The sequence below is a fragment of the Salmo salar genome, chromosome 18 (assembly GCF_965601325.2).
Source record: "Salmo salar chromosome 18, fSalSal1, whole genome shotgun sequence".
Classification (NCBI taxonomy): Eukaryota; Metazoa; Chordata; class Actinopteri; order Salmoniformes; family Salmonidae; genus Salmo; species Salmo salar.
In genome coordinates, this window is record NC_138308.1 from 5,371,707 (window position 1) to 5,395,840 (window position 24,134).

The 24,134-nt window shown below is 40.3% G+C and overlaps 1 protein-coding gene across 2 annotated transcripts in view; it reads right to left on the reverse strand.

Annotated features, from left to right (window-relative positions):
* Positions 1–1,231: 1,231 nt before the first annotated feature.
* The window catches only part of adka (adenosine kinase a), a 46,754-nt gene continuing 23,851 nt past the window's right edge, over positions 1,232–24,134 (reverse strand). The window contains exons 3-11 of one of the 2 annotated variants that reach the window (XM_014153933.3): positions 14,452–14,505; positions 11,145–11,223; positions 10,842–11,014; positions 6,675–6,783; positions 4,894–5,064; positions 3,087–3,122; positions 2,889–3,003; positions 2,468–2,557; positions 1,232–2,326 (exon numbers count right to left, since the gene is read on the reverse strand). In XM_014153933.3, the coding sequence (XP_014009408.1) occupies positions 2,202–2,326; positions 2,468–2,557; positions 2,889–3,003; positions 3,087–3,122; positions 4,894–5,064; positions 6,675–6,783; positions 10,842–11,014; positions 11,145–11,223; positions 14,452–14,505 (952 nt within the window). In that variant the 3' untranslated portion in view covers positions 1,232–2,201. The remainder of the gene's footprint in view (positions 2,327–2,467; positions 2,558–2,888; positions 3,004–3,086; positions 3,123–4,893; positions 5,065–6,674; positions 6,784–10,841; positions 11,015–11,144; positions 11,224–14,451; positions 14,506–24,134) is intronic. The other variant, NM_001141692.1, reaches the window with a different exon arrangement.

Consider the following 24,134-nt stretch of genomic DNA (forward strand, 5'->3'; position numbering starts at 1 on the left):
GGGGAGGTTAGCATTTATGCGTCTATTGATCATTATTCAACATTGTCTATAATCATGGTAGCATCCACATTCATGTAGAAGTGTTTAGAAACGTTCTATTCTTATTTAAAAATACTTGTATTTTTACTACTCTAATACACGTACGTGAATTTTCACAATACTTGATCTATTATGCGTGGGAATGCTTTGGAATAGATTTCCCAAATTAAAATGACTTGGAGCTGATTGGCTGGTGTCCAGAAAACTTCGGGGAGCAAATAAAATCACCAGTTGAGGAACCCTGGAGTAGAGAGAGATGGAATCAGTAGGCACTGTAACCAAGAGAGGTGGTTGTTTAACGGGAAGTGGTAGTGATTTATGCCCATCAATTCTGTAAATCAGACAAGATCTTGGTGCACTGTTTGATGGGTCAGTGACGCTGGTCCTGGGGTATATGATGATCGAGTGAGGGCACTGGTCGACGCTATTGCGCATGTATGACAGCGACGCTACGTCCTGCCCAATCGAGGCTTCCTGAAACAACTGAGAGACCTGGATATACAACTACAGGAGGACATACTAAGACACTGACACACACACACATTCATCAGTAGAGAAGCAAACAGGAGATAGACTATAACAACATGAATGGAAGAAACTATAATACAATATACACTGCTTGTATGTTCAACTCCATTGTACTTTGTTAAATGTGTATATTGCCATAATGTTAAGTTATTACGCAGTAAATACACTATTACAAATCAACCATATTGTCATTTCATTCATATTTTCTTGATGTTAACAGTGACTGGTGAAAGCAATATGGTGATGGCCATTATCAATAACAATGTGTTCTCAATTCACCTGGGGAAATTAAGACAAAAATACATTTGTTAATTAAATATCCTTTGTATTTTTAGGTAATTTGGGTTAGCAGCTCATATTGAGGATACATAGGATCCTTTTCTGAATCATAACAGTAATTTTATAAAAAAATGTATCGCTAGCCAGTGTCAATGGACAATGAGTGAAGTATTCTGTAGAAGCAGCAAGTCACAATACCACACACAGACTCAATGATATCAACAACCATAGACACAAGGAGAGGTTCTTACTTCTGCCCTAAGCCTCACAGCCCCTGCAGACCAAGTTCCCCTTTTACAAACTAAACATTTGCACAAAGGTTCCTAGAGTGTTATGAGACATATACACAGGCTGTTTATAAAATTATAAAAAGCCTAATATGATATTTTGTTTTAGACCAACTGAAATGTGTTTATTAGCCAAGTTACACCAGCATCACTTTAAAATGTATTATTTAAATATGAATAATTTGTAAAACAGCCATAAAAATCACTAATTACTCAAAAGGCTTTGACATGTTTACAAAGTACACAGAGGCCTTTACACATTTACAAAGTGTACAGAGAACTTTACACTTTTACTGTGCGCTTTAAGGTTAAGGAATCTGTTTGGTTTTACAGCAACACTTCTCCGCTTCAATAAGCCTCCAGTCATAATAAAACAGCAATCAATGAAAACAATTATGAAATCTAAATCACAATGACACTGCCTATCTAATTTCTATGTGTGGTGTTCTTAATATCTCTGATAGAGCTGCTTTACTAGATATTATTGTCAACCTTCTCAACAGAAACTTCCTCCATCAAATTACAGTATTCCACCCATCCGTAACTAATTCATTAACCATGTTCCTAACCTGTTACCTAATCCTAACTCACTAACTTGGCTTTAGCTCAGTCTCCAAGGAGAAGACTGGACAGCAGTCGGTTTCCAGCAGCATCCTGCTGTGTGTGTAAACATGACAGTTTATTGAGAGGCTGATAGTTAACTGTGAATCGGCAGTATTAAGTTAGTACCTTCAGTCTAACTGTGTTTACAGAGGGCAGTAGACTTCAGCAGAGTCATTAGGGAGGGCAGTTGAACATCAGTATAAACAGATACAGGCAGTGTGGCCCGAGAGCATCCCCTAGCGTAGGATAAGAAGAATAGGCACAGAAGTCTGGTTGCAGAAAGACAAGGGAAGAAGGGCTGAAAGCAATGACAGATATATGGATGGATTGGATGAAAGCATGGATGGATGGTTGAAAGAAGAAAAAGGACAGGGGGGGACCTGGTTTCGTTAAGTTGGAAGGTAAGGGTCAGAGGTAAGGGTGGATGGGTAGGTGTAAGCGGTCAGCAATTAAGGTTACAGGTCATCAGTGGAAGTCTGGTTTTTCGGGGAAGGTGCATCCTGCTCGTCTGATGATGACGTTGGCAGCGTAATGTCCTGCTTTCACACACTGTTCCAACTCCTTGTCCTGGACCAACTCTGACAGGAATCCTGCATGACACACACACACACTGATTCAACTTTCTCAAGGACCAACTCCAAGAACCAGACAAATATCCCTACAGAAAGCCACCCAAAACGTTCATGCACATAGATAAACACACAAATAAAGACACACTCAGGGACACGTACCTCCTACAAAGGCATCTCCGGCTCCATTTGTGTCCACAATGTCCTTCTGGTCAATCTTCAGCACTGGGAACGTCTCCACCTTGTCACCTCCTTCACACACACACACACACACACACACACACACACACACACACACACACACACACGGTATACGGGTTGAAAATGGCAAATTTGGGCACTAATAAGCACCTAAATTGGAATGTAGTGACTGTATAGTATCATGCTATACATGTCAGAACTCTGGCTCTGCGCTTCACAGCGCTGTACAGATATAGGGTCATAATTTGAGCCATTTGCAACAGGAACTATACATATAGGCCAATTCCAACGAGTTGCTGAAGGCAGGCTAGTTTCTGCACTCAAATCACTGTGCGAGTGTCAGTGCGTGTGCCTGTCAACGTGTGTGTATGTGTGTAGTTACCTTTGGTCATGATGGTTCCGTCCTTCCCCTGAGTAAAAACAACGATTCTCGGTCTCTTCTTGTTGACTTTGGGTAGAGCCTCGGCCTTCTTGGCAATCTCCTCGATGTCCTCAGTCTACAAACACACCATAGTCACAAACAAGCTATACTAATATACAAGAGTGTGTGTGTTTGTGTTTCAAATCGCAGTCCACTCACCTGAAAGCCTTGCTCTTTTGAAAACGTGGCCGCCTCCTGAAAAACAGAAATATCCCATGAGTTTCCATTTACACGGAGTGTACAAAACATTAGGAACACCTGCTCTTTAAATGATACAACTTTCACCTGGTCAGTCTATGATCCCTTACTGATGTCCCCTGTTAAATCCCACGTCATATCAGTGTAGCTAAAGGGGAGGAGACAGGTTAAAACTTCTTAAGGCTAGGGGGCACTATTTTCACGTCCGGATGAAAAGTGTGCCCAAAGTAAACTGCCTGATACTCAGGCCCAGAAGCTAGGATATGCATATAATCGGTATATTTGGATAGAAAACACTTTAAAGTTTCTAAAACTGTTTGAATAATGTCTGTGAGTATAACAGAACTGATTTGGCAGGCGAAACCCCGAGCACAATCCATCCAGGGAATTTTTTGTTGTTGAGGTTAATCTGTTTTCTATTGGTTTTCTATGGTAAGCCCGTTTTAATAGAAATATGCTTGCAGTTCCTATAGCTTCCACTAGATGTCAACCGTCTTTAGAAATTGGTTGATGTTTTTCTTTAGGGAAATTAAGAAGTACGGCTGTTCAGAACAAGGGTCCAGCCTAGTGCTCTCTAATGTTTTGATGGGCGCGACCTGGAACGCGCCTTCTTTGTTTTTCGTCCGGTATTGAACACAGTTTATCCCGTCTTAAATTTGATCGATTATTTACGTTTTAAAATACCTAAAGTTGGATTAGGAAAGTTGTTTGAAATGTTTGGACAAAGATTACAGGTAATTTATTAGATATTTTGTAGTCATGCTGGGCGAGTTGGAACCGGTGTTTTTCTGAATCAAACGCGCCAAATAAATGGACATTTTGGGGATATAATGACAGAATTTATTGAACAAAAGGACCATTTGTGATGTTTAATGGACATATTGGAGTGCCAACAGAAGATGATCTTCAAAGGTAAGGCATGAATTATATCGTTATTTCTGACTTTTGTGTCGCGCCTGGCGGGTTGAAATCTGATTTTCATGTCTTGGTATGCTGGGTGCTGTCCTCAGATAATAGCATGGTTTGCTTTCACCGTAAAGCCTTTTTGAAATTTGACACTGTGGCTGGATTAACAAGAAGTTCATCTTTAAACCGATGTATAACACTTCTATGATTTATGAATTATTATTATGAGTATTTCTGTTTCTGAATTTGGCTCGCTGCTATTTCACTGGGTGTTGTCAAATCAATCCCGTCCACTAAGAAGTTAAAGAAGGAATTTTAAGCCTTGAGACATGGATTGTTTATGTGAGCCATTCAGAGGGTGAATGGGCAAGACAAAAGATTTGAAGTGCCTTCGAATGGAGTATGGTGTCATGGTGTCAACTGCAACGCTCCTGGGTTTTTCAAGCTCAACAGTTGCCCGTGTGTACCAAGAATGGTCCACCACTCAAAGGACATCAAGCCAACTTCACACATCTGTGGGAAGCATCGGAGACAACATGGGCCAGCATCCCTGTGGAACGCTTTCGACACCTTGTAGAGTCCATGCCCTGACAAATTGAGTCTGAGGGCAAAAATACGGTGTTCCTAATGTTTTGTTCATTCAGTGTATTTCTCCATGTCATCTTATCTCGTCTGCCTGTCGGTCTCTCTCTCCATCATCCTCATCTGTCTACTTGTGTCTGTCGCCCTTTCTCTGCCTATTTGCCCACTGGTCTCTTTCTTTCCGTCACTCTCTCCCTGTCACACTTTCTGTCAGTCTGTCTGTCTCTCTCTCTAGAAGTACCTAGACACTGGATAAATGAATGAATGAGGGTGTGTGTACCGTCTCGTTGCCGAACAGCACGTCCACATAGGGCATGACCTCCATGAGGGCGTCTTTGAAGAACTGGGAGATGAAGGGAGCGGAGAGGTTCAGAGTAAACAGCTTGTTGTTCTCAGAAGCGTGTTTGGCCACTTTCAGTATGGACTCCAGAGACACTGTCAGGAAGAAACCCTATAGAGGAAATAATAAAGCCTGTTTATCACTGCTACAGAGCCTGTTGTAATGCTACACAGAGCCTGTAATTATGCTACACAGCATGTTATAATCAATGCTCCACAGCAGGTTATAATAAATGCTCCACAGTATGTTTTAATCAATGCTACACAGCATGTTTTAATCAATGTTACACAGTCTGTTATAACCAATGCTACACAGTATGTTATTATTCCATGCTACTAAGCCTGTTATAACCAATGCTACACAGTATGTTATAATGAATGCTACACAGCCTGTTATTATGCCATGATACTAAGCCTGTTATAATCAATTATACACAGCCTGTTATAATGAATGCTACACAGCCTGTTATAATCAATGCTACACAGTATGTTATTATTCCATGCTACTAAGCCTGTTATAATCAATGCTACACAGTATGTTATAATCAATGCTGCTAAACCTGTTATAATCCATGCTACACAGTATGTTATAACCAATACTACACAGCCTGTTATAACCAATGCTACACAGTATGTTATTATTCCATGCTACTAAGCCTGTTATAACCAATGCTACACAGTATGTTATTATTCCATGCTACTAAGCCTGTTATAACCAATGCTACACAGTATGTCATAATCAATGCTACTAAGCCTGTTATAATCAATGCTACACAGTATGTTATTATTCCATGCTACTAAGCCTGTTATAACCAATGCTACACAGTATGTCATAATCAATACTACACAGCCTGTTATAACCAATGCTACACAGTATGTTATTATTCCATGCTACTAAGCCTGTTATAACCAATGCTACACAGTATGTTATTATTCCATGCTACTAAGCCTGTTATAACCAATGCTACACAGTATGTTATTATTCCATGCTACTAAGCCTGTTATAATCAATTCTACACAGTATGTTAAAATCAATGCTACACAGCCTCTTATAATCAGTGCTACACAGTATGTTATTATTCCATGCTACTAAGCCTGATATAATCAATTATTCACAGCCTGTTATAATCAATGCTACACAGTATGTTATAATCAATGCCACTAAGCCCGTTATAATCAATGCTACACAGCATGTTATAATCAATGCTACACAGCATGTTATAATCAATGCTACACAGTATGTTATTATTCCATGCTACTAAGCCTGTTATAACCAATGCTACACAGTATGTCATAATCAATGCTACTAAGCCTGTTATAATCAATGCTACACAGCATGTTATAATGAATGCTACACAGTATGTTATAATGAATGCTACACAGTATGTTATTATTCCATGCTACTAAGCCTGTTATAACCAATGCTACACAGTATGTCAATCAATGCTACTAAGCCTGTTATAATGAATGCTACACAGTATGTCAATCAATGCTACTAAGCCTGTTATAATCAATGCTACACAGTATGTTATTATTCCATGCAACTAAGCCTGTTATAACCAATTCTACACAGTATGTTAAAATCAATGCTACACAGCCTCTTATAATCCATGCTACACAGTATGTTATAATCAATGCCACTAAGCCCGTTATAATCAATGCTACACAACCTGTTATCAGCAATGCTACTCAGTGTGTGTGTATGTGGTCTTTGTTACTCACAGCGATATAGTAAACTTTGGCTTTTTCCACCAGTTTCCAGTTCTCCTTCAAGTCCAGATGTTTGTCCTTCTTATAACAGTTAGCTGCTGCTAGGTTAGCTACCAGAGACCTGAGAAAGGGAGGGGGAAGGAAGAGAAGAACGAGTGGAGTTGATGAGAGGGACACAGTGGAGTTACAGTGGTTAGAAAAAGTATGTGAACCCTTTGGAATTACCTGGATTTCTGCACAAATTGGTCATGAGCATGTTATAATCAATGCTCCACAGTATGTTATAATCAATGCTACACAGCCTGTTATAATCAATGCTACACAGCCTGTTATAATCAATGCTACACAGTATGTTATAATCAATAATACACAGCATGTTATAATCCTTGCTGCACAGCATGTTATAATCAATGCCACTAAACCTGTTAAAATGCTACACAGCCTGTTACAACAAATGCTACACAGTATGTTATTATCAATACTAAGCCTGTTATAATCAATGCTACACAGCATGTTATAATCAATGCTACACAGCATGTTATAATGAATGCTACATAGCCTGTTATAATCATTGCTACACAGCCTGTTATAATCAATGCTACACAGCATGTTATAATCTATGCTACACAGCCTGTTATATTCCATGCTACTAAGCCTGTTATCTATGCTACACAGTATGCTATAATCAATGCAACTAAGCCTGTTATAATCAATGCTACACAGTATGTTATAATCAATGCTACTAAGCCTGTTATAATCAATGCTACACAGTATGTTATTATTCCATGCTACTAAGCCTGTTATAATCAATGCCACAGAGCCTGTTAGAATCCATGCTACACAGCCTGTTATAATCAATGCTACACAGCCTGTTATAATCAATGCTACACAGTATGTTATAATCAATAATACACAGCATGTTATAATCCTTGCTACACAGCATGTTATAATCAATGCCACTAAACCTGTTAAAATGCTACACAGCCTGTTACAACAAATGCTACACAGTATGTTATTATCAATGCTACTAAGCCTGTTATAATCAATGCTACACAGCATGTTATAATCAATGCTACACAGCATGTTATAATGAATGCTACATAGCCTGTTATAATCATTGCTACACAGCCTGTTATAATCAATGCTACACAGCATGTTATAATCTATGCTACACAGCCTGTTATAATCAATGCTACTAAGCCTGTTATCTATGCTACACAGTATGTTATAATCAATGCTACTAAGCCTGTTATAATCAATGCTACACAGTATGTTATTATTCCATGCTACTAAGCCTGTTATAATCAATGCCACAGAGCCTGTTAGAATCCATGCTACACAGCCTGTTATAATGAATCCTACACAGCCTGTTATAACCAATGCTACACAGTATGTTATAATCAATGCTACTAAGCCTGTTATAATCAATGCTACACAGCATGTTATAATCAATGCTACTAAACCTGTTATATTCCATGCTACACAGTATGTAATAACCAATACTACACAGCCTGTTATAACCAATGCTACACAGTATGTTATTATTCCATGCTACTAAGCCTGTTATTATGCCATGATACTAAGCCTGTTATAATCAATTCTACACAGCCTGTTATAATCCATGCTACACAGTATGTTTTAATCAATGCTACTAAACCTGTTATATTCCATGCTACACAGTATGTAATAACCAATACTACACAGCCTGTTATAACCAATGCTACACAGTATGTTATTATTCCATGCTACTAAGCCTGTTATAACCAATGCTACACAGTATGTCATAATCAATGCTACTAAGCCTGTAATAATCAATGCTACACAGTATGTCATAATGAATGCTACACAGCATGTTATAATGAATGCTACACAGCATGTTATAATCAATGCTACACAGCATGTTATAATCAATGCTACACAGCCTGTTATAATCAATGCTACACAGCATGTTATAATCAATGCTACTAAACCTGTTATATTCCATGCTACACAGTATGTAATAACCAATACTACACAGCCTGTTATAACCAATGCTACACAGTATGTTATTATTCCATGCTACTAACCTGTTATTATGCCATGATACTAAGCCTGTTATAATCAATTCTACACAGCCTGTTATAATCCATGCTACACAGTATGTTTTAATCAATGCTACTAAACCTGTTATATTCCATGCTACACAGTATGTAATAACCAATACTACACAGCCTGTTATAACCAATGCTACACAGTATGTTATTATTCCATGCTACTAAGCCTGTTATAACCAATGCTACACAGTATGTCATAATCAATGCTACTAAGCCTGTAATAATCAATGCTACACAGTATGTCATAATGAATGCTACACAGCATGTTATAATGAATGCTACACAGCATGTTATAATCAATGCTACTAAGCCTGTTATAATCAATGCTACACAGCCTGTTATAATCAATGCTACTAAGCCTGTTATAATCTATGCTACACAGTATGTTATAATCAATGCTACTAAGCCTGTTATAATCAATGCTACACAGTATGTTATTATTCCATGCTACTAAGCCTGTTATAACCAATGCTACACAGTATGTTATAATCAATGCTACTAAACCTGTTATAAATTTGATATGATCTTCATCTAAGTCACAACAATACACAAACACAGTCTGATTAAACTAATAACACACAAACAATTATACGTTTTCATGTCTTTATTGAATACACCATGTAAACATTCATAGTGTAGGGTGGGAAAAGTATGTGAACCCTTGGATTTAATAACTGGTTGACCCTCCTTTGAAAGCAATAACCTCAACCAAACATATTCCGTAGTTGCGGATCAGACCTGCACAACGGTCAGGAGGCATTTTGGACCACTCATCTTTACAAAACTGTTTCTGTTCAGCAATATTCTTAGGATGTCTGGTGTGAACCGCTCTCGAGGTCATGCCACAGCATCTTCAATCGGGTTGAGGTCAGGACTCTGACTGGGCCACTCCAGAAGGCGTATTTTCTTCTGTTGAAGCCATTCCGTTGTTGATTTACTTCTGTGTTTTGGGTCGTTGTCCTGTTGCATCACCCAACTTCTGTTGAGCTTCAATTGGCGGACAGATAGCCTTACATTCTCCTGAAAAATGTCTTGATAAACTTGGGAATTTATCTTTCCGTTGATGATAGCAAGCTGTCCAGGCTCTGAAGCAGCAAAGCATCGCCAAACCATGATGCTTCCTCCACCATACTTTACAGTTGGGATGAGGTTTTGATGTTGGTGTGCTGTGCCTTTTTTTCTCCACACATAGTGTTGTGTGTTCCATCCAAACAACTGAACTTTAGTTTAATCTGTCCACAGAATATTTTGCCAGAAGCGCTGTAGAACATCCAGGTGCTCTTTTGCGAACTTCAGACAGGAGTGGCTTCTTCCGTGGTGTCCTCCCATGAACACCATTCTTGTTTAGTGTTTAACATATCGTAGACTCGTCAACAGAGATGCTAGCATGTTCAGAGATTTCTGTAAGTCTTAGCTGACACCCTAGGATTCTTCTTAACCTCATTGAGCATTCTGCACTGTGCTCTTGCAGTCATTTTTTGCAGGACGGCCACTCCTAGGGAGAGGAGCAACAGTGCTGAACTTTCTCCATTTATAGACAATTTGTCTTACTGTGTACTGATGAACATCAAGGCTTTTAGAGATACTTTTGTAACCCTTTCCAGCTTTATGCAAGTCAACAATTCTTAATCTTAGGTCTTCAGAGATCTTTGTTCGAGGCATGGTTCACATCAGGCAATGCTTCTTGTGAATAGCAAACTCAAATGTTGTGTTTTTTTATAGGGCAGGGCAACTAACCAACATCTCCAATCTCGTCTCATTGATTGGACTCCAGGTTAGCTGACTCCAGACGCCAATCAGCTTTTGGAAAAGTCATTAGCCGAGGGGTTCACATACTTTTTCCAACCTACACTGTGAATGTTCAAATGAATGTACAATAATTAGTGTGTTATTAGTTTAAGCACATTGTGTTTGTCTATTGTTGTGACTAAGATGAAGATCAGATTTTATGACCAATTTATGCAGAAATCCAGGTAATTCCAAAGGGTTCACATACTTTTTCATGCCACTGTAGATGGAGTGGAGTCTTGACCTGTTGTCCTTGGAGTGTGTGTATGTGTGTATTTTGAGAGAGTGTCGTGTTTACCTGTTGTCTCCGGTGATACATGCGGCGCAGGTCCCTGTAGGCTCCTCTGTCTGCTCATAGTAGTAGGCATCCACGTGGGCCTCCTCTGACTTCTGCTTCAGAATCTCCCCAAACTTATCCTCTCCGATACAGCCGAAGAACGTACACACCTTATGGGGATCCTGGATCATCCACTGTGTGTGTATTCAAGTAGGTTAGAGTGTGTGGTGTGTGTGTGAATGAAACATACCTGGGCAACCTTTACACATTTTGAAAAAGGTACAGTGGGATAGTGTAATGACTAAATGTGTGTGTGTGTCATACCTGGGCGATTTTTATAGAATTCTGTGTAGCTCCTCCGGCATGGTACTCTACTTTAAACTTTTTGACAATCTCATCAAACCTACAACACACATGCACGTACAATGTTTAAGACAACAGGGAAAAGTTTGTTATATGGTTTCAAGCTTTACGATGATTCAGTACATATGGTTTGAGAAACAAATGTTCTTCTGAAACAGAGCTAAAGACCATTATGGCCCCAGTAGCTCCAAGTAACATGTTCTGTTCTCTATATATAGGAGCCTTATCACCTACTGATAACACACACAGACAGACAGAGAGAGAGAGTGTGAGAGATGGAGAGGGGATGGTAGAGGGGGAGAGAGGTAGGTGTTTGCGTGCGTGCATGTGCGGGTCCACGTGTGTATGAATGGGGGGATGGATGCATGTTAAACGGACTAAAATAGGGCTGGCCCAGCAGAACACAGAACTAAGGAGGTGAGGATGAGATTTTGCGAGACTGTTTGTGCCATTGGCTGAGAGAGGCGCACAGGAGTGAATCAGAGGCCTTCCCCCTCCAGCACAGCTATTTCCCAACCTTAGTGGTTTGTTATCTGACCAGTCTGTCTGCTGACTCAACTAGAGCAGGGTGGTTGTTGGCTAACAGAACAGCTGAGGTCAGTATTGGTCACAACTCAAACATCTGGACAGGAATGGACTAAGGCTGGGGGGGAAGGGGGCCAGCACACCTAGGGACACAGCTCAAACACCTAAACATCGGGTCCGTTCAGAATGACACAAAGTTACAAAACGTTCAGATAGAAATGTATTGTGTAGAACATATATGATTGTCTGAAGAGTAGAATAAATCAACTAATTTATATCTGCAACGTCATGAATGTTACACTTCTTAGTCTCAATACGCCTCCTGCAGTGAGACGTTTCTCCTCGACCAATAAGAATGCCTGGATTGGTGGGGAGGGAAACTCCCAAGGCTACAACAAAACTCTGCACAGCTGAGACTGTTGCTCCCTCTGTCTGGACATGATCCAGATATACTAATTATGTACAGATTTTCTGGGGCAGAATGAATCAAACATCTCAGAGTAAGGGCTTTCCCACATAGTTTTGAGCTATAGTTTGAATCAGAGTCCGATTATTTGTTACATTGTATTTCTTTTTTTTGGTCCGGTTGATTTCACAAAGCCAGATGTCAAACTAACAAAAATTCCTAAACAAAAACCAAGTGTCCATGCAAGTAATTTGTTTATTGGAAAAAATGCTCACGTTAAATCCATCTATGAGCATCATGAAGCATCACTTGCATATCCCAATCTTCATAATACTTTCGCTTTGGTCTTCCAACAACATGTGGGAGGAAACTGAGCAATAGCCACTCCAACTGCAATGTGAATAGGCTATTCAGTAACTTATATTCCCATTATAGCCCACATCGCCCCTAATCGGATGCGCTCATAAATGCACTTCTACTCACAGAATGTTTCAGAGATGTCAAGTTATGATGATGCATGCATTTTGCAACCAATCATTTGTTCTCACCTGCAGTGAACCACGGTGCATTGTTTAGTGCGCTCCCGAGTGCGATAGTGTTCACACCAGTCCAAACAAACCGAATTAGGGGGGAAACGCACTAGAGTTGTAAAAGAAACGCTCCAAAACAATTCGACGTGAAAGCCCCCTAAGAGTGCTGATCTAGGATCAGGTTCCCCGTGTCCATGTAATAGTATTAATTGTGATCTAATTGGCTAAACTGATCCCAAATCAGCACTCCTTCTCTGAGACGCTTAGTTAATAGGTCCTTATCAATCATTTGCCTGCTGGAGGGCAAGGAGACCCCCAGCTCCGCTAAAACTATTGACAACTGTGTGTCGTTTTCAGGGGATTGTTAAATAAATGTTAAATATTTAGTTGGAATATAAACACCTATTGAAGAGCATAGCCAGAACTACACATTTCCAATTACTTCATGCAAAACAATTGCACACATTTAGCTCTATCATCAGAATTATGCAGCAAGTAACTGCATGCTTTTCATGATCAGTAAATATCAATTGATCGTGTAATTTCAGGTAGCCTCACGATATCAGCCACCATTAATTTGATATTTGAGTGATATAAAACAAAAGTGAACTATACCTGACAAGTCTGAGTGGTTTAGGTTAATTTTCCATCCTTTGTGGGCTCTGCCTGTCAAGCAGCAGAAGGGTGCATTTGCCGATGTACTGTTGGCTGATAATGTTTACTTTGCAATGTACCGGTATAAACTTTGTACAGTTGGCTAAACATAGTGGTAAGTAGAACTAATGACTGCTTTGCACACTCTTGGCATTCTCTCAACCAGCTTCATGAGGTCATTAGGTAGTCACCTGGAATGCATTTGAATTAACATGTGTGCCTACTTCAAAGTTCATTTGTGGAATTTCTTTAGTTCTTAATGTTTCTTTAACAATTTTTTGGTTACTACATGTTTCCATGTGTGTTATTTCATAGTTCTGATGTCTTCACTATTATTCTACAATGTAGAAAATAGTAAAAAATTAAGAATAACCCTTGAACGAGTAGGTGTTCTAAAACTTTTGACCGGTAGGGTAGTTAACAAGCTAACTTTCAGGAAATAAACTAGATGGCTATATCCAAATATTGTTTGATTTGCTTGCCATCTATAATGGTGATGACAGTAGTCCGACTGACAACTTTGCCAGGACGAGAACTTGCTGATGTCAAGCTTTTTCCAAAAGCCTAATATCTGATGAAGCAAGCTAAATGCTAAGCTAGCTAGCTACATGCCAAATTAATCTCCCAACGCCAAAAGAAGTGCTCAATGTTTTATGGTACAACATTCATATGATATACGGATCTGATCTGAATACAATGTTGGTTGTACCCTACTGAACCATGGGGGAAACCTCCACGGTCCTTTCCTTCACCTCAGCTGTCTTCTTATCTCTATGTGGTTAAAGGTAGACTTTCTTCCTCAAACTGCTTTGGCCCGGAGGGAGGGGGAGGTTAGGCCTCTTGCCCTTCTATTGGCTAGTTCTAAACCTCCTGCCCCATCATTGGCTAGACTCATCCTGGTGAATTCCAGAACAGGTCTGTTCTGTCCAGCCCACTCCAGGAAAGAGAACAGCTCAGTGTGTGAACTTACGGACCCTATATGTGTGCGTGTGTGCCTGAACAGCGACCACAGTCAATCAGGAGTTTAAAATGGAAAAACACTTCTTCACGCAACAAAGAAATAAGGCAAATGTGAGGCAACTGAGACTTTAGATGAACCTCGGACGATGTTGAATGATTGAATGAATGAATGTGAGTGGTAGGAGGTACCCACAATGCTTTATGCTTGTCCTCTGCCAGGATCTGGTCGTTGGGCTTCAGACCGTACCTGAGAGAGAGAGAGCGAGAGAGAAGGGGCAGGAAGGGGGGGAGAGGAAACAAAAGAAAGAGATGAGTATCTTTCAGTCATTGAGGATGAAAAAACAGGCGCGCTTCAGAGAACAAAGTCTGAGTCTGTGCCCTTTGAATGTCATTTTCTACGACACACTGAGAAATCCCCTCTGATTATATACATACGCACACAACGAGGTGATTAAAACCCACTCCACTTTGATCAGGATCTACTTGATTACCTCACACCACAGCTCTCTCTGGATTTATCAGCTTTGTTTTTGTGTGTGTGTGTGTTGAATGTGAGTCTAGACTAATATTATTGTTCCATAAAACCAAAGAATGTTCAAGGTTTGGTCCATTCTAGTTCTAATCCATTGTTTACGCAAGTGGTCTGAGACAGACTGGTCTCGGGGCTGTAATCTAGCAGAGCCCTTTGATCCGCTCCCACTACATACAACTACTAAACACTAATTAAACCTATAAAAACTTTATCCAAACACCACTAACCCTTAACATGCTCTCACTACATACAGCTACTACCCCAACATAGGCGCTACACCAGTGCATTGAGGAGCGTCTCACGCTCGGAAAAAGTTACAGGTCTAGAGTAGCAGGCCAGTAACCCCACTGCTTCAGTCCAGATACATTTCCTCCACTCTGCACTCATCATCTCTCCCCTTTTCTCTTCATTTGGTGACATACAACTTCATAGCACTGTGACATGATGGTACAGGCCAGAGGAGTGACACACACGCAATCTGGTCCCTTACTTTGGCCATCTCCGTGCCAGCCTGCTAGCTATATCTCACACATACACTACCGGTCAAAAGTTTTAGAACACCTACTCATTCATGGGTTTTTCTTAACGTTTTACTATTTTCTACATTGTAGAATAATAGTGAAGACATCAAAACTATGAAATAACACATATGGAATCATGTAGTAACCAAACAAGGGTTAAACAAATCAAAATATATTTTATATTTGAGATTCTTCAAATAGCCACCCTTTGCCTCGATGACAGCTTTGCACACTCTTGGCATTCTCTCAACTAGTTTCATGAGGTAGTCACCAGGAATGCATTTCAATTAACAGGCGTGCCTTCTTAAAAGTTCATTTGTGGAATTTCTTTCCTTCTTAATGCGTTTGAGCAAATCAGTTGTGTTGTGACAAGGTAGGGTTGGCATACAGAAGACAGTCCTATTTGGTAAAAGACCAAGTACATATTATGGCAAGAACAGCTCAAATAAGGAAAGAGAAACGACAGTCCATCATTACTTTACGACATGAAGGTCAGTCAATACGGAAAATTTCAAGAACTTTGAAAGTTTCTTTAAGAGCAGTTGCAAAAACCATCAAGTGCTATGATGAAACTGGCTCTCATGAGGACCGCCACAGGAATGGAAGACCCAGAGTTACCTCTGCTGCAAAGGATAAGTTCATTAGAGATACCACCCTCAGAAATTGCAGCCCAAATAAACGCTTCAGAGTTCAAGTAACAGACACATCTCAACATCAATTGTTCAGAGGAGAGTGTGTGGATCAGGTCTTCATGGTCGAATTGCTGCAAAGAAACCACTACTAAAGGACACCAATAACAAGAAGAGACTTGATTGGGCCAAGAAACACGAGCATTACACCGGAGGAAATTTGTCCTTTGGTATGGAGTCCAAATTGGAGATTTGGAATCAAGTAGTAACCAAAAATGTGTTAAACAAATCAAAATATATTTTATATTTGAAATTCTTCAAATTAGCCACCCTTTGCCTTGTTGAGTTTGTTGAGTTTATTTTTACAGGGACAGTGCACATTAATCAACGTTTCAGTAAAAGTACCGGTTTTAGCCAGCCGGCTAATTTTCAACCGCAGTCCCTGGGCAGGTTATTAAAAACAATTACAATATAGACAATCATTGAACAGTGAGCACACGCAGAGTAACATAGGACAAGCAAGACATAGCATACAGACAGAGTAACATAGGACAAGCAAGATGTAGCATACAGACAGAGCAACATAGAACAAAAAGCAACAAGACAAAATCCATAAAAACAACAAAGTGTTTCCACACCTCACAAGCTACAGACAACAGACAACATGGAAAGCGGCAATACACAGCTAGGGATTATGTTCACAAGTCTGATTGACCTTTAGCCATGTCTTCATGCATTTTGTGAAAGTGTGATATGTGGTGCAGTTATGTGTGTCTGATGGCAGTGTATTCCAGACATGGGAAGCTCTCACAGAGAAAGCAGATTTACTAAAGGTGCTTTTCCTTAAGGGAACTATACAGTCACCTCTCATGGCAGACCTTGTGGATCTGCTGCCATATGTTTGGGTTTTCTGTTTTACAAAAATACTGAGTGGAGGGGGAGCTAGGCCATTTAGGATCTTGAATACAAGACATGCGTCGGTGTATTGCATAAGATTTTCCCAACTCAGGAGCTCATGCTTTCTGAGGATGTAACAGTGATGATGGCTATTGGGCTTTCTATCGAGCACTTTGAGAGCCTGTTTGTAGACAGACTGAATAGGTTTTAATGTTGTATAGCGAGCTTGGGTCCAACTAGTCAAGCAGTATGTTAAGTGGGGGAGTATCATCGATTTGAAATACAGTTTTGCTACCTCTGTGGTCAAACAATTTCGTATAAATAGGAAATTAGCTAGGTTGAATTTGGTTATTTGAATTACCATTTTCACATGCTTTTTAAAAGAGAGGTTGGAATCAAGTATGATTCCAAGGTACTTCAAATCAGATACCACCTGGAGCTTCTCCCCTGACACATAGACATCTGGCTCAGTAGCATCTGTTGCCCTCTTTGTGAAGAACATGCAAACTGTTTTTTTCACATTGAGATGCAAACACGAGTCACTGAGCCACTTTGTAACCTGGACCATTACAGTAGTGAGTTCTTGTGCAGCTTGTTGTTTGCTCTTTGCATGCACATATATCACTGTAATATATCACCTTGATGACAGCTTTGCACACTCTTGGCATTCTCTCAACCAGCTTCACCTGAAGGAGTTCCCACATATGTTGAGCACTTGTTGGCTGCTTTTCCTTCACTCTGCGGTCCGACTCATACCAAACCATCTCAACTGGTTTGAGGTCGGGGGATTGTGGAGGCAAGGTTATCTCATGCAGCACTCCATCACTCTCCTTCTTGGTCAAATAGCCCTTACACAGCCTGGAGGTGTGTTGGGTCATTGTCCTGTTGAAAGACAAATGACAGTCCCACTAAGCCCAAACCAGATGGGATGGCGTATCGCTGCAGAATGCTGTGGTAGCCATGCTGGTTAAGTGTGCCTTGAATTGTAAATAAATCGCAGACAGTGTCAACAGCAAAACACCCCACACCATAACAACTCCTCCTCCATGCTTTACTGTGGGAAATACACATGCAGAGATCATCCGTTCACCCACACCACGTCTCACAAAGACACAGCGTTTGGAACCAAAAATCTCCAATTTGGACTCCAGACCAAAGGACAAAGTTCCACCGGTCTAATGTCCATTGCTTGTGTTTCTTGGCCCAAGCAAGACTCTTCTTCTTATTGGTGTCCTTTAGTAGTGGTTTCTTTGCAGATATTCGACCATGAAGGCCTGATTCACACAGCCTCCTCTGAACAGTTGATGTTGAGATATGTCTGTTACTTGAACTCTGAAGCATTTATTTGGGCTGCAATTTCTGAGGCTGGTAACTCTAATGAACGTATCCTCTACAGCAGAGGTAACTCTGGGTCTTCCTTTCCTGTGGCGGTCCTCGTGAGAGCCAGTTTCATCATAGCACTTGGTTTTTGTGACTGCACTTGAAGAAACCTTCAAAGTCCTTGAAATGTTCCGTATTGACTGACCTTCATGTCTTAAAGTAATGATGGACTGTCGTTTGTCTTTGCTTATTTGAGCTGTTTTTGCCATAATATGAACTTGGTCTTTTGCCAAATAGAGCTGGCCATCTTCTGTATACCCCCCCCCCCCCCCCCCCCACACCTTCTCACAACACAACTGATTGGCTCAAACGCATTAACAAATTAACTTTTAAGGCACACCTGTTAATTGAAATGCATTTCAGGTGACTACCTCATGAAGCTAGTTGAGAAAATGCCAAGCGTGTGCAAAGCTGTCATCAAGTCAAAGGGTGGCTACTTTGAAGAATCTAAAATATTACTACATGATTCCATTAGCGTTATTTCATAGTTTTGATGTCTTCGCTATTATTTCACAATGTAGAAAATAGTAAAAATAAAGAAAAGCCCTTGAATGAGTAGGTGTTCTAAATTTTTGACTGGTAGTGTACATGTGACATCTCTGAGCCCATGCCAGCCAAGACGCCACTGATTGGACAGGGGTGAGGGAGGAGAGGGGGGATGAAGAGAGGGCGAGGAGTGGGGGAGAGTGGTGAGAAATGAGGCCAGGGAAATAGTTTGGCCCTGGCCTTTTGGAATGATTGGACGGTCAGCCCTACGTGTCAGTACAGGACACTTCCTTCCACGCACACTGTGGAGCACTGGGGCATGGTCTCAGTCAGGGTAGACTGGGTAAGTGGTAGCTAGCAACTGAGGCGGAGCAGGTAGCTTTTGTGGCCCAAAGGGTTCTTGTTCCAAACTTCCAGTTCAAGTCAGTTTCTGTTTATTCAGTTTTACAATATAGCATTTCCAAAACTGCCCCCCCCCCAAAAAAAGGTTTGTGTAACATGTAGGCTTACTGTTTCTAACATTTTGTTAACTAAGAAAATATATTTCAAAGAAGGGGCCACCTACTGCAGTTTGTGGCCTTGAGGATGGATCATCTGTTACCCTGACCTGTTCAGTGGCTGACCGTTGCCGCTTCCAACCACTCAGGTGCATGTGGGTGTGGTGTCTGTCCAAAAGGTTGGGAATGAATATAAGACAGCAACAACATGCGGGAGGAAACGCAATAACCGCTGATTGCTGTGAATAGGGGAGACCAGGGCTGGTTGTCACAGTACTTAGCCTATTCCTCCCAATCTAGAGTGCTTTGTAGACAAATAATTGTAAGATATAAATGTGTGACTTCTTTGGAAGAGGTTATCAACCTGGTCAATTCATGTTAGCATCTCAAAACATTGAGATGAGATGAGGTGAATTCCTCTGTTTTTATAGGTGGTGGAAGTAAAGAAAATAGGCATGTCTTGGTATTTTCATTGTTTGAATTATGGGAGGCTATCCATGAACAATTATGTTTGTTGAAAAAAGCAAAGGGAGAGCTATATTTCAAACCTATTTTCAAATTGCTAGGTCAAGCCATGGAGAATTATAGCATCATAGTTAGCCTTTATGCTTAATTCTGGATGGTTATATAAAAAGTTGTACTGACAAAGTATAAGCTGTTGAATAATAAATATTGTTTAAATCAAAATCAATTGCCTGGTTATTACCGGACTCTGTTGGCTACATTCATTTCAAGTGGACAGTGTGATAGGTAGGCTTAAACGAATAATCTACTCAAACTATCTTGCGGTATGTTTTGCATGTCAGCAGTCAGGTTTTAAAGATATTGAATTTTCAAGAAGCAAAGTTTCACTTGCCACATCATGATAATGCAAATTGTATCATCATGATGCAAAACGCAGTGAAAATGTAAATCCTATATCTGGAAAACTTGACTGCTGACATTCAAAACATTTTGGGACTGTATCAACAGTGGACTAATGAAAAAAATACCAAAAGATAGTAGAACCGCCAAGATGGTCAATCTGACCATTTTCAATTTAGTAATTTCAATAACTTAATTTCAATAAAAACCTTTAACCTACCCGTCCCTGACTTTCCCTAAATATGTGTATTTTACACTATAGGAGTACTTTGAGATAAATATCATAAAATACAATAACTTTAAGCATTTCATTCTCAAAAGAGCCATGACATGACCGTATGCATATATTGACCAGTAGAATAGCAGGGCCTAGACGAGTACCAATAGCAGCCAATGACATGTCTTTTGGATGTCAACATTCTAACAGTCTAATAAATATATGCAATTGGAAAATCATTTGGTTGAGTTTCTAAAAGGTCTTAGGTAACATTACAATCCGGAAACATTTATATTCGAAAGAACATAACTTTTTCATTATGTTACTGTATGTAAAAAAAATATTAAAAAAAAACAAAAAAAACACAGAATTTCAAGTGTCAAATACAATTTATTTGTAGAGTGCCTGTGTTACAACTATGAATGAAAAATAATATACGTTGGAACACAGTAAAAGCTAATTTTTATAACGACAAAACAAATACAAATACTCAAACCAAGACGCACAGTCAGCAAGATATGCAGTCAATGAAGAAAATATCAGTAGCCTAAACATCAGTATAAGTGCCAAGTGTGGGTGTGAATAGTGAAAATCAGCACAAAAGTTATAATGGAATTATAATGAATTTAAGTGTCCATATGACAGCGGTCAAAATAGTATATTAGTGATTAGTTATATAATAGTTATTGGACAAATTATCTTTTGCTTCGCTCATGCTTACAGTATGGTGTGCGTCTTCACGCAACAGTTGGATCTCATTTAGGGGTAACAATCCCTTGTCCTAACAGTCGACACAAATCTTTGTCACTTTCACTAGCAACACTTCCCACAAACAAGTCACTTTCAGCTGAAACGGGTGTCGCGGGTTCTGTTCCGAGTGCATCTGCCCACCTGGCAGTTTCTCTTCCCCGGGAGCTGTGTGCAATTTTGATTGCGCAATGGCTCGCGTGGAATCTTTGCTGCTGCCTTGGCCCTCATATGTCTCTCACGTAGCCCGTGTGCCAGATAAAGTCTCTCCTGCTCATGGTTTTGTTAAATTACTGCTTGAACACCACGTGTGCGTTGATAGCAGCCAAGTCAAGCAGGTTGTAGAACACAGCAACAAGCCAGAGGCAAGTTCCACCTTTCACCGAGTACAGACGTGCCATCTGATCCAAAACATCCACACCGACCTATGGAATAGAATAAAAAAGGTGAGGATAATTTTCTCATAGGAAAAACAACAAGTGTGATACAGAAGAGCATGTGTATTATGTAATAGTGACATACCTTTGTTTGTTGTAGTGTGTAATAGTCTCCGGTTTTCTCTTTGTTGTGTCCCGTTCAATGGCAACAGTCAACTGTCGGATGCATGGTGCTCAAGACTCAAATGTTATTTCTTGCCTTTGCATTGGTAGTGTGAGTGTTGGCTTGCCATTCTTATTAAGCACTGCTTGAATTTTTTTATTTAACCTTTATTTAACTAGGTTGTGGAAAACTGTTACTGTGCAGTTGCCTTATTTTGCACTAAGGGAGGGAGCTCCCATCTCTTTTGTTCATGGTGCCGACCAGGCTTGTTTTCTTGCAAGCAACTTGTTCGCCAATGACTGAAGAAATTGTCCATGGTGACATTTCGCCCCTTGACAATGTAAGGTTCCACAAGCATCATCACCACGTTATCCAGCTCACCTGCTGCCCAATATGGATCTTTTCCCAGATATGGAAAGCCGTTCAGCACGAATCAGAAGGATAATCAGAGATGTCATGATCCATTTCTTCCCCGCCATCCAAGTCATTTTCATTCAAATCTTGTAGTAACGCTAATGCAGCATGTCCATCCATTGGTCTAGGTCTTCTCATTGTAAATGACGCACGCTCTCACTGTGTAACCTACTCCAAGTAAGCCTAGAGTTAACTAATAAGACTGCTTGGATTTGGTGAACTGATAAAGGGTAAACTGTTTTGAGAATATAATTAGAAAATATTAATACAATAGAATGGCCCACCCTGTTCTTCATTCACAATTAGTGATTACATAATTGTATTCATCCATGCATGGCTGTGCCATGCAAATCTATGGCTGCGCCATGCCCTACCACAGTCAACACATATTTTACAGTAAATATATAATGGAATATAACAGAAAAATAAAATCCCAAATAGCTGTTGCTGATTGTCACCTGTACTCACATGGGCATGGAGCCATGGTTATTCTAGGAAAAAGTTATGAAACAGAGAGACCATCAGTACAATTTGTAGAGTTGTTTGGCAAAAATAGGTTCATTAGAAACCTTGGAATCTTCTCTTTCCGATAGGGTATAGCAATCAAAACATCTGTCCTGCATCGACTTCTGTAGGAGGATATGGAAGAAGTGCTATTTGGTAAGAGCTGTTCCCTTCTTAGTCAATGCATGCTGCGCTGGTCATCAGTCTCTTCATTCTCAATTTGATAATATTGTCACCAGGGTTGGAAATTAACACCAGCAAAATGAGGGTAGATTTTGTAATTGGCAGGTATGAATGTATATTTCACCAGCCGCGTTGGCAGGTAGTCACACAGAGCGTTTGGGAACAATATCAACAAAAAAAATCCAAAGCCCACGTTTAGAAAGAAGCAGGTCGAAATGACAAGAAAGGCCACTAAAGTGTGACTTTGTTCTCGTGTTTCTTGGCCAGTTAAATAATTTAGTTCACATGCTAGGTTGTTTTTCGATGTTAGTTTGAGTTTGTTGCAACTGTCTGCTGCTAGGAAGACATTGCAGTCTAAGTTTATTTTTTTTAATCACAGACCAGGGAGTATCCAAGTCACCATGGCAACAGCGCTTCCCTTAAAAGGCCAGGTGAAATTTTGTGTCTCACCTAATGATTATTCTTATTATTTCTTTTTGCCCTTTTTCTCCCCAATTTATCCCAGTTATCCAATTGGTAGTTACAGTCCTGACTCATCACTGCAACTCCCATACAAGCTCGAGAGAGGCAAAGGTCGAGAGCAGTGCGTCCTCCGAAACACAACCCAACCAAGCCACACTGCTTCTTGACACAATGCTTGCTTGTACGAGGTGACTACCTCATGCGCTAAACCCTCAGAGGTAGTAATAACACCTGTGGGAAGAGGGGCATTCTTCTTATCAAACCACATGACCTTTTCTTTTGGAGGTGTTCAGAACAAGGTTAAGGGTAGAGAAAGCTTGTTGGCTTTGTTGTAGAGCATTTAACACAAAATCCGGGAGGGGCCAGCCGAGTATAAGACTGTATCATCTGCAAATAAATGAATGAGAGAGCTTCCTACTGCCTGAACTATGTTGTTGATGTAAATTGAGAAGAGCGTGGGGCCTAGGATCGAGCCTTGGGGTACTACCTCGGTGACAGGTAGTGGCTGAGACAGCAGATTTTCTGATTTGATACACTGCACTCTTTGAGAGAGGTAGTTTGCAAACCAGGCCAAAGACCCCTCAGAGACACCAATACTCCTTAGCTCGGCCCACAAGAATGGAATGGTCTAACGTATCAAAAGCTTTGGCCAAGTCAATAAAAATAGCAGCACAATATTGATTAGAATCGAGGGCAATGGTGACATCATTGAGGACCTTTAAGGTTGCAGTGACACATCCACAACCTGAGCGGAAACCAGATTGCATACCCAAGAGAATACTATAGACATCAAGAAAGTCAGTCAGTTGATTATTGACAAGTTTTTCCAACACTTTTAATAAATAGGGCAAAATAGAAATAGGCCTATAAGTTAGGATCAGCTTGATCTCCCCCTTTAAATAAAGGACAAACTGTGGCTGCCTTCCAAGCAATGGGAACCTCCCCAGAAAGGAGAAACAGGTTACAAAAGGTTGGAGATAGGCTTTGTGATGATATGGGCAGC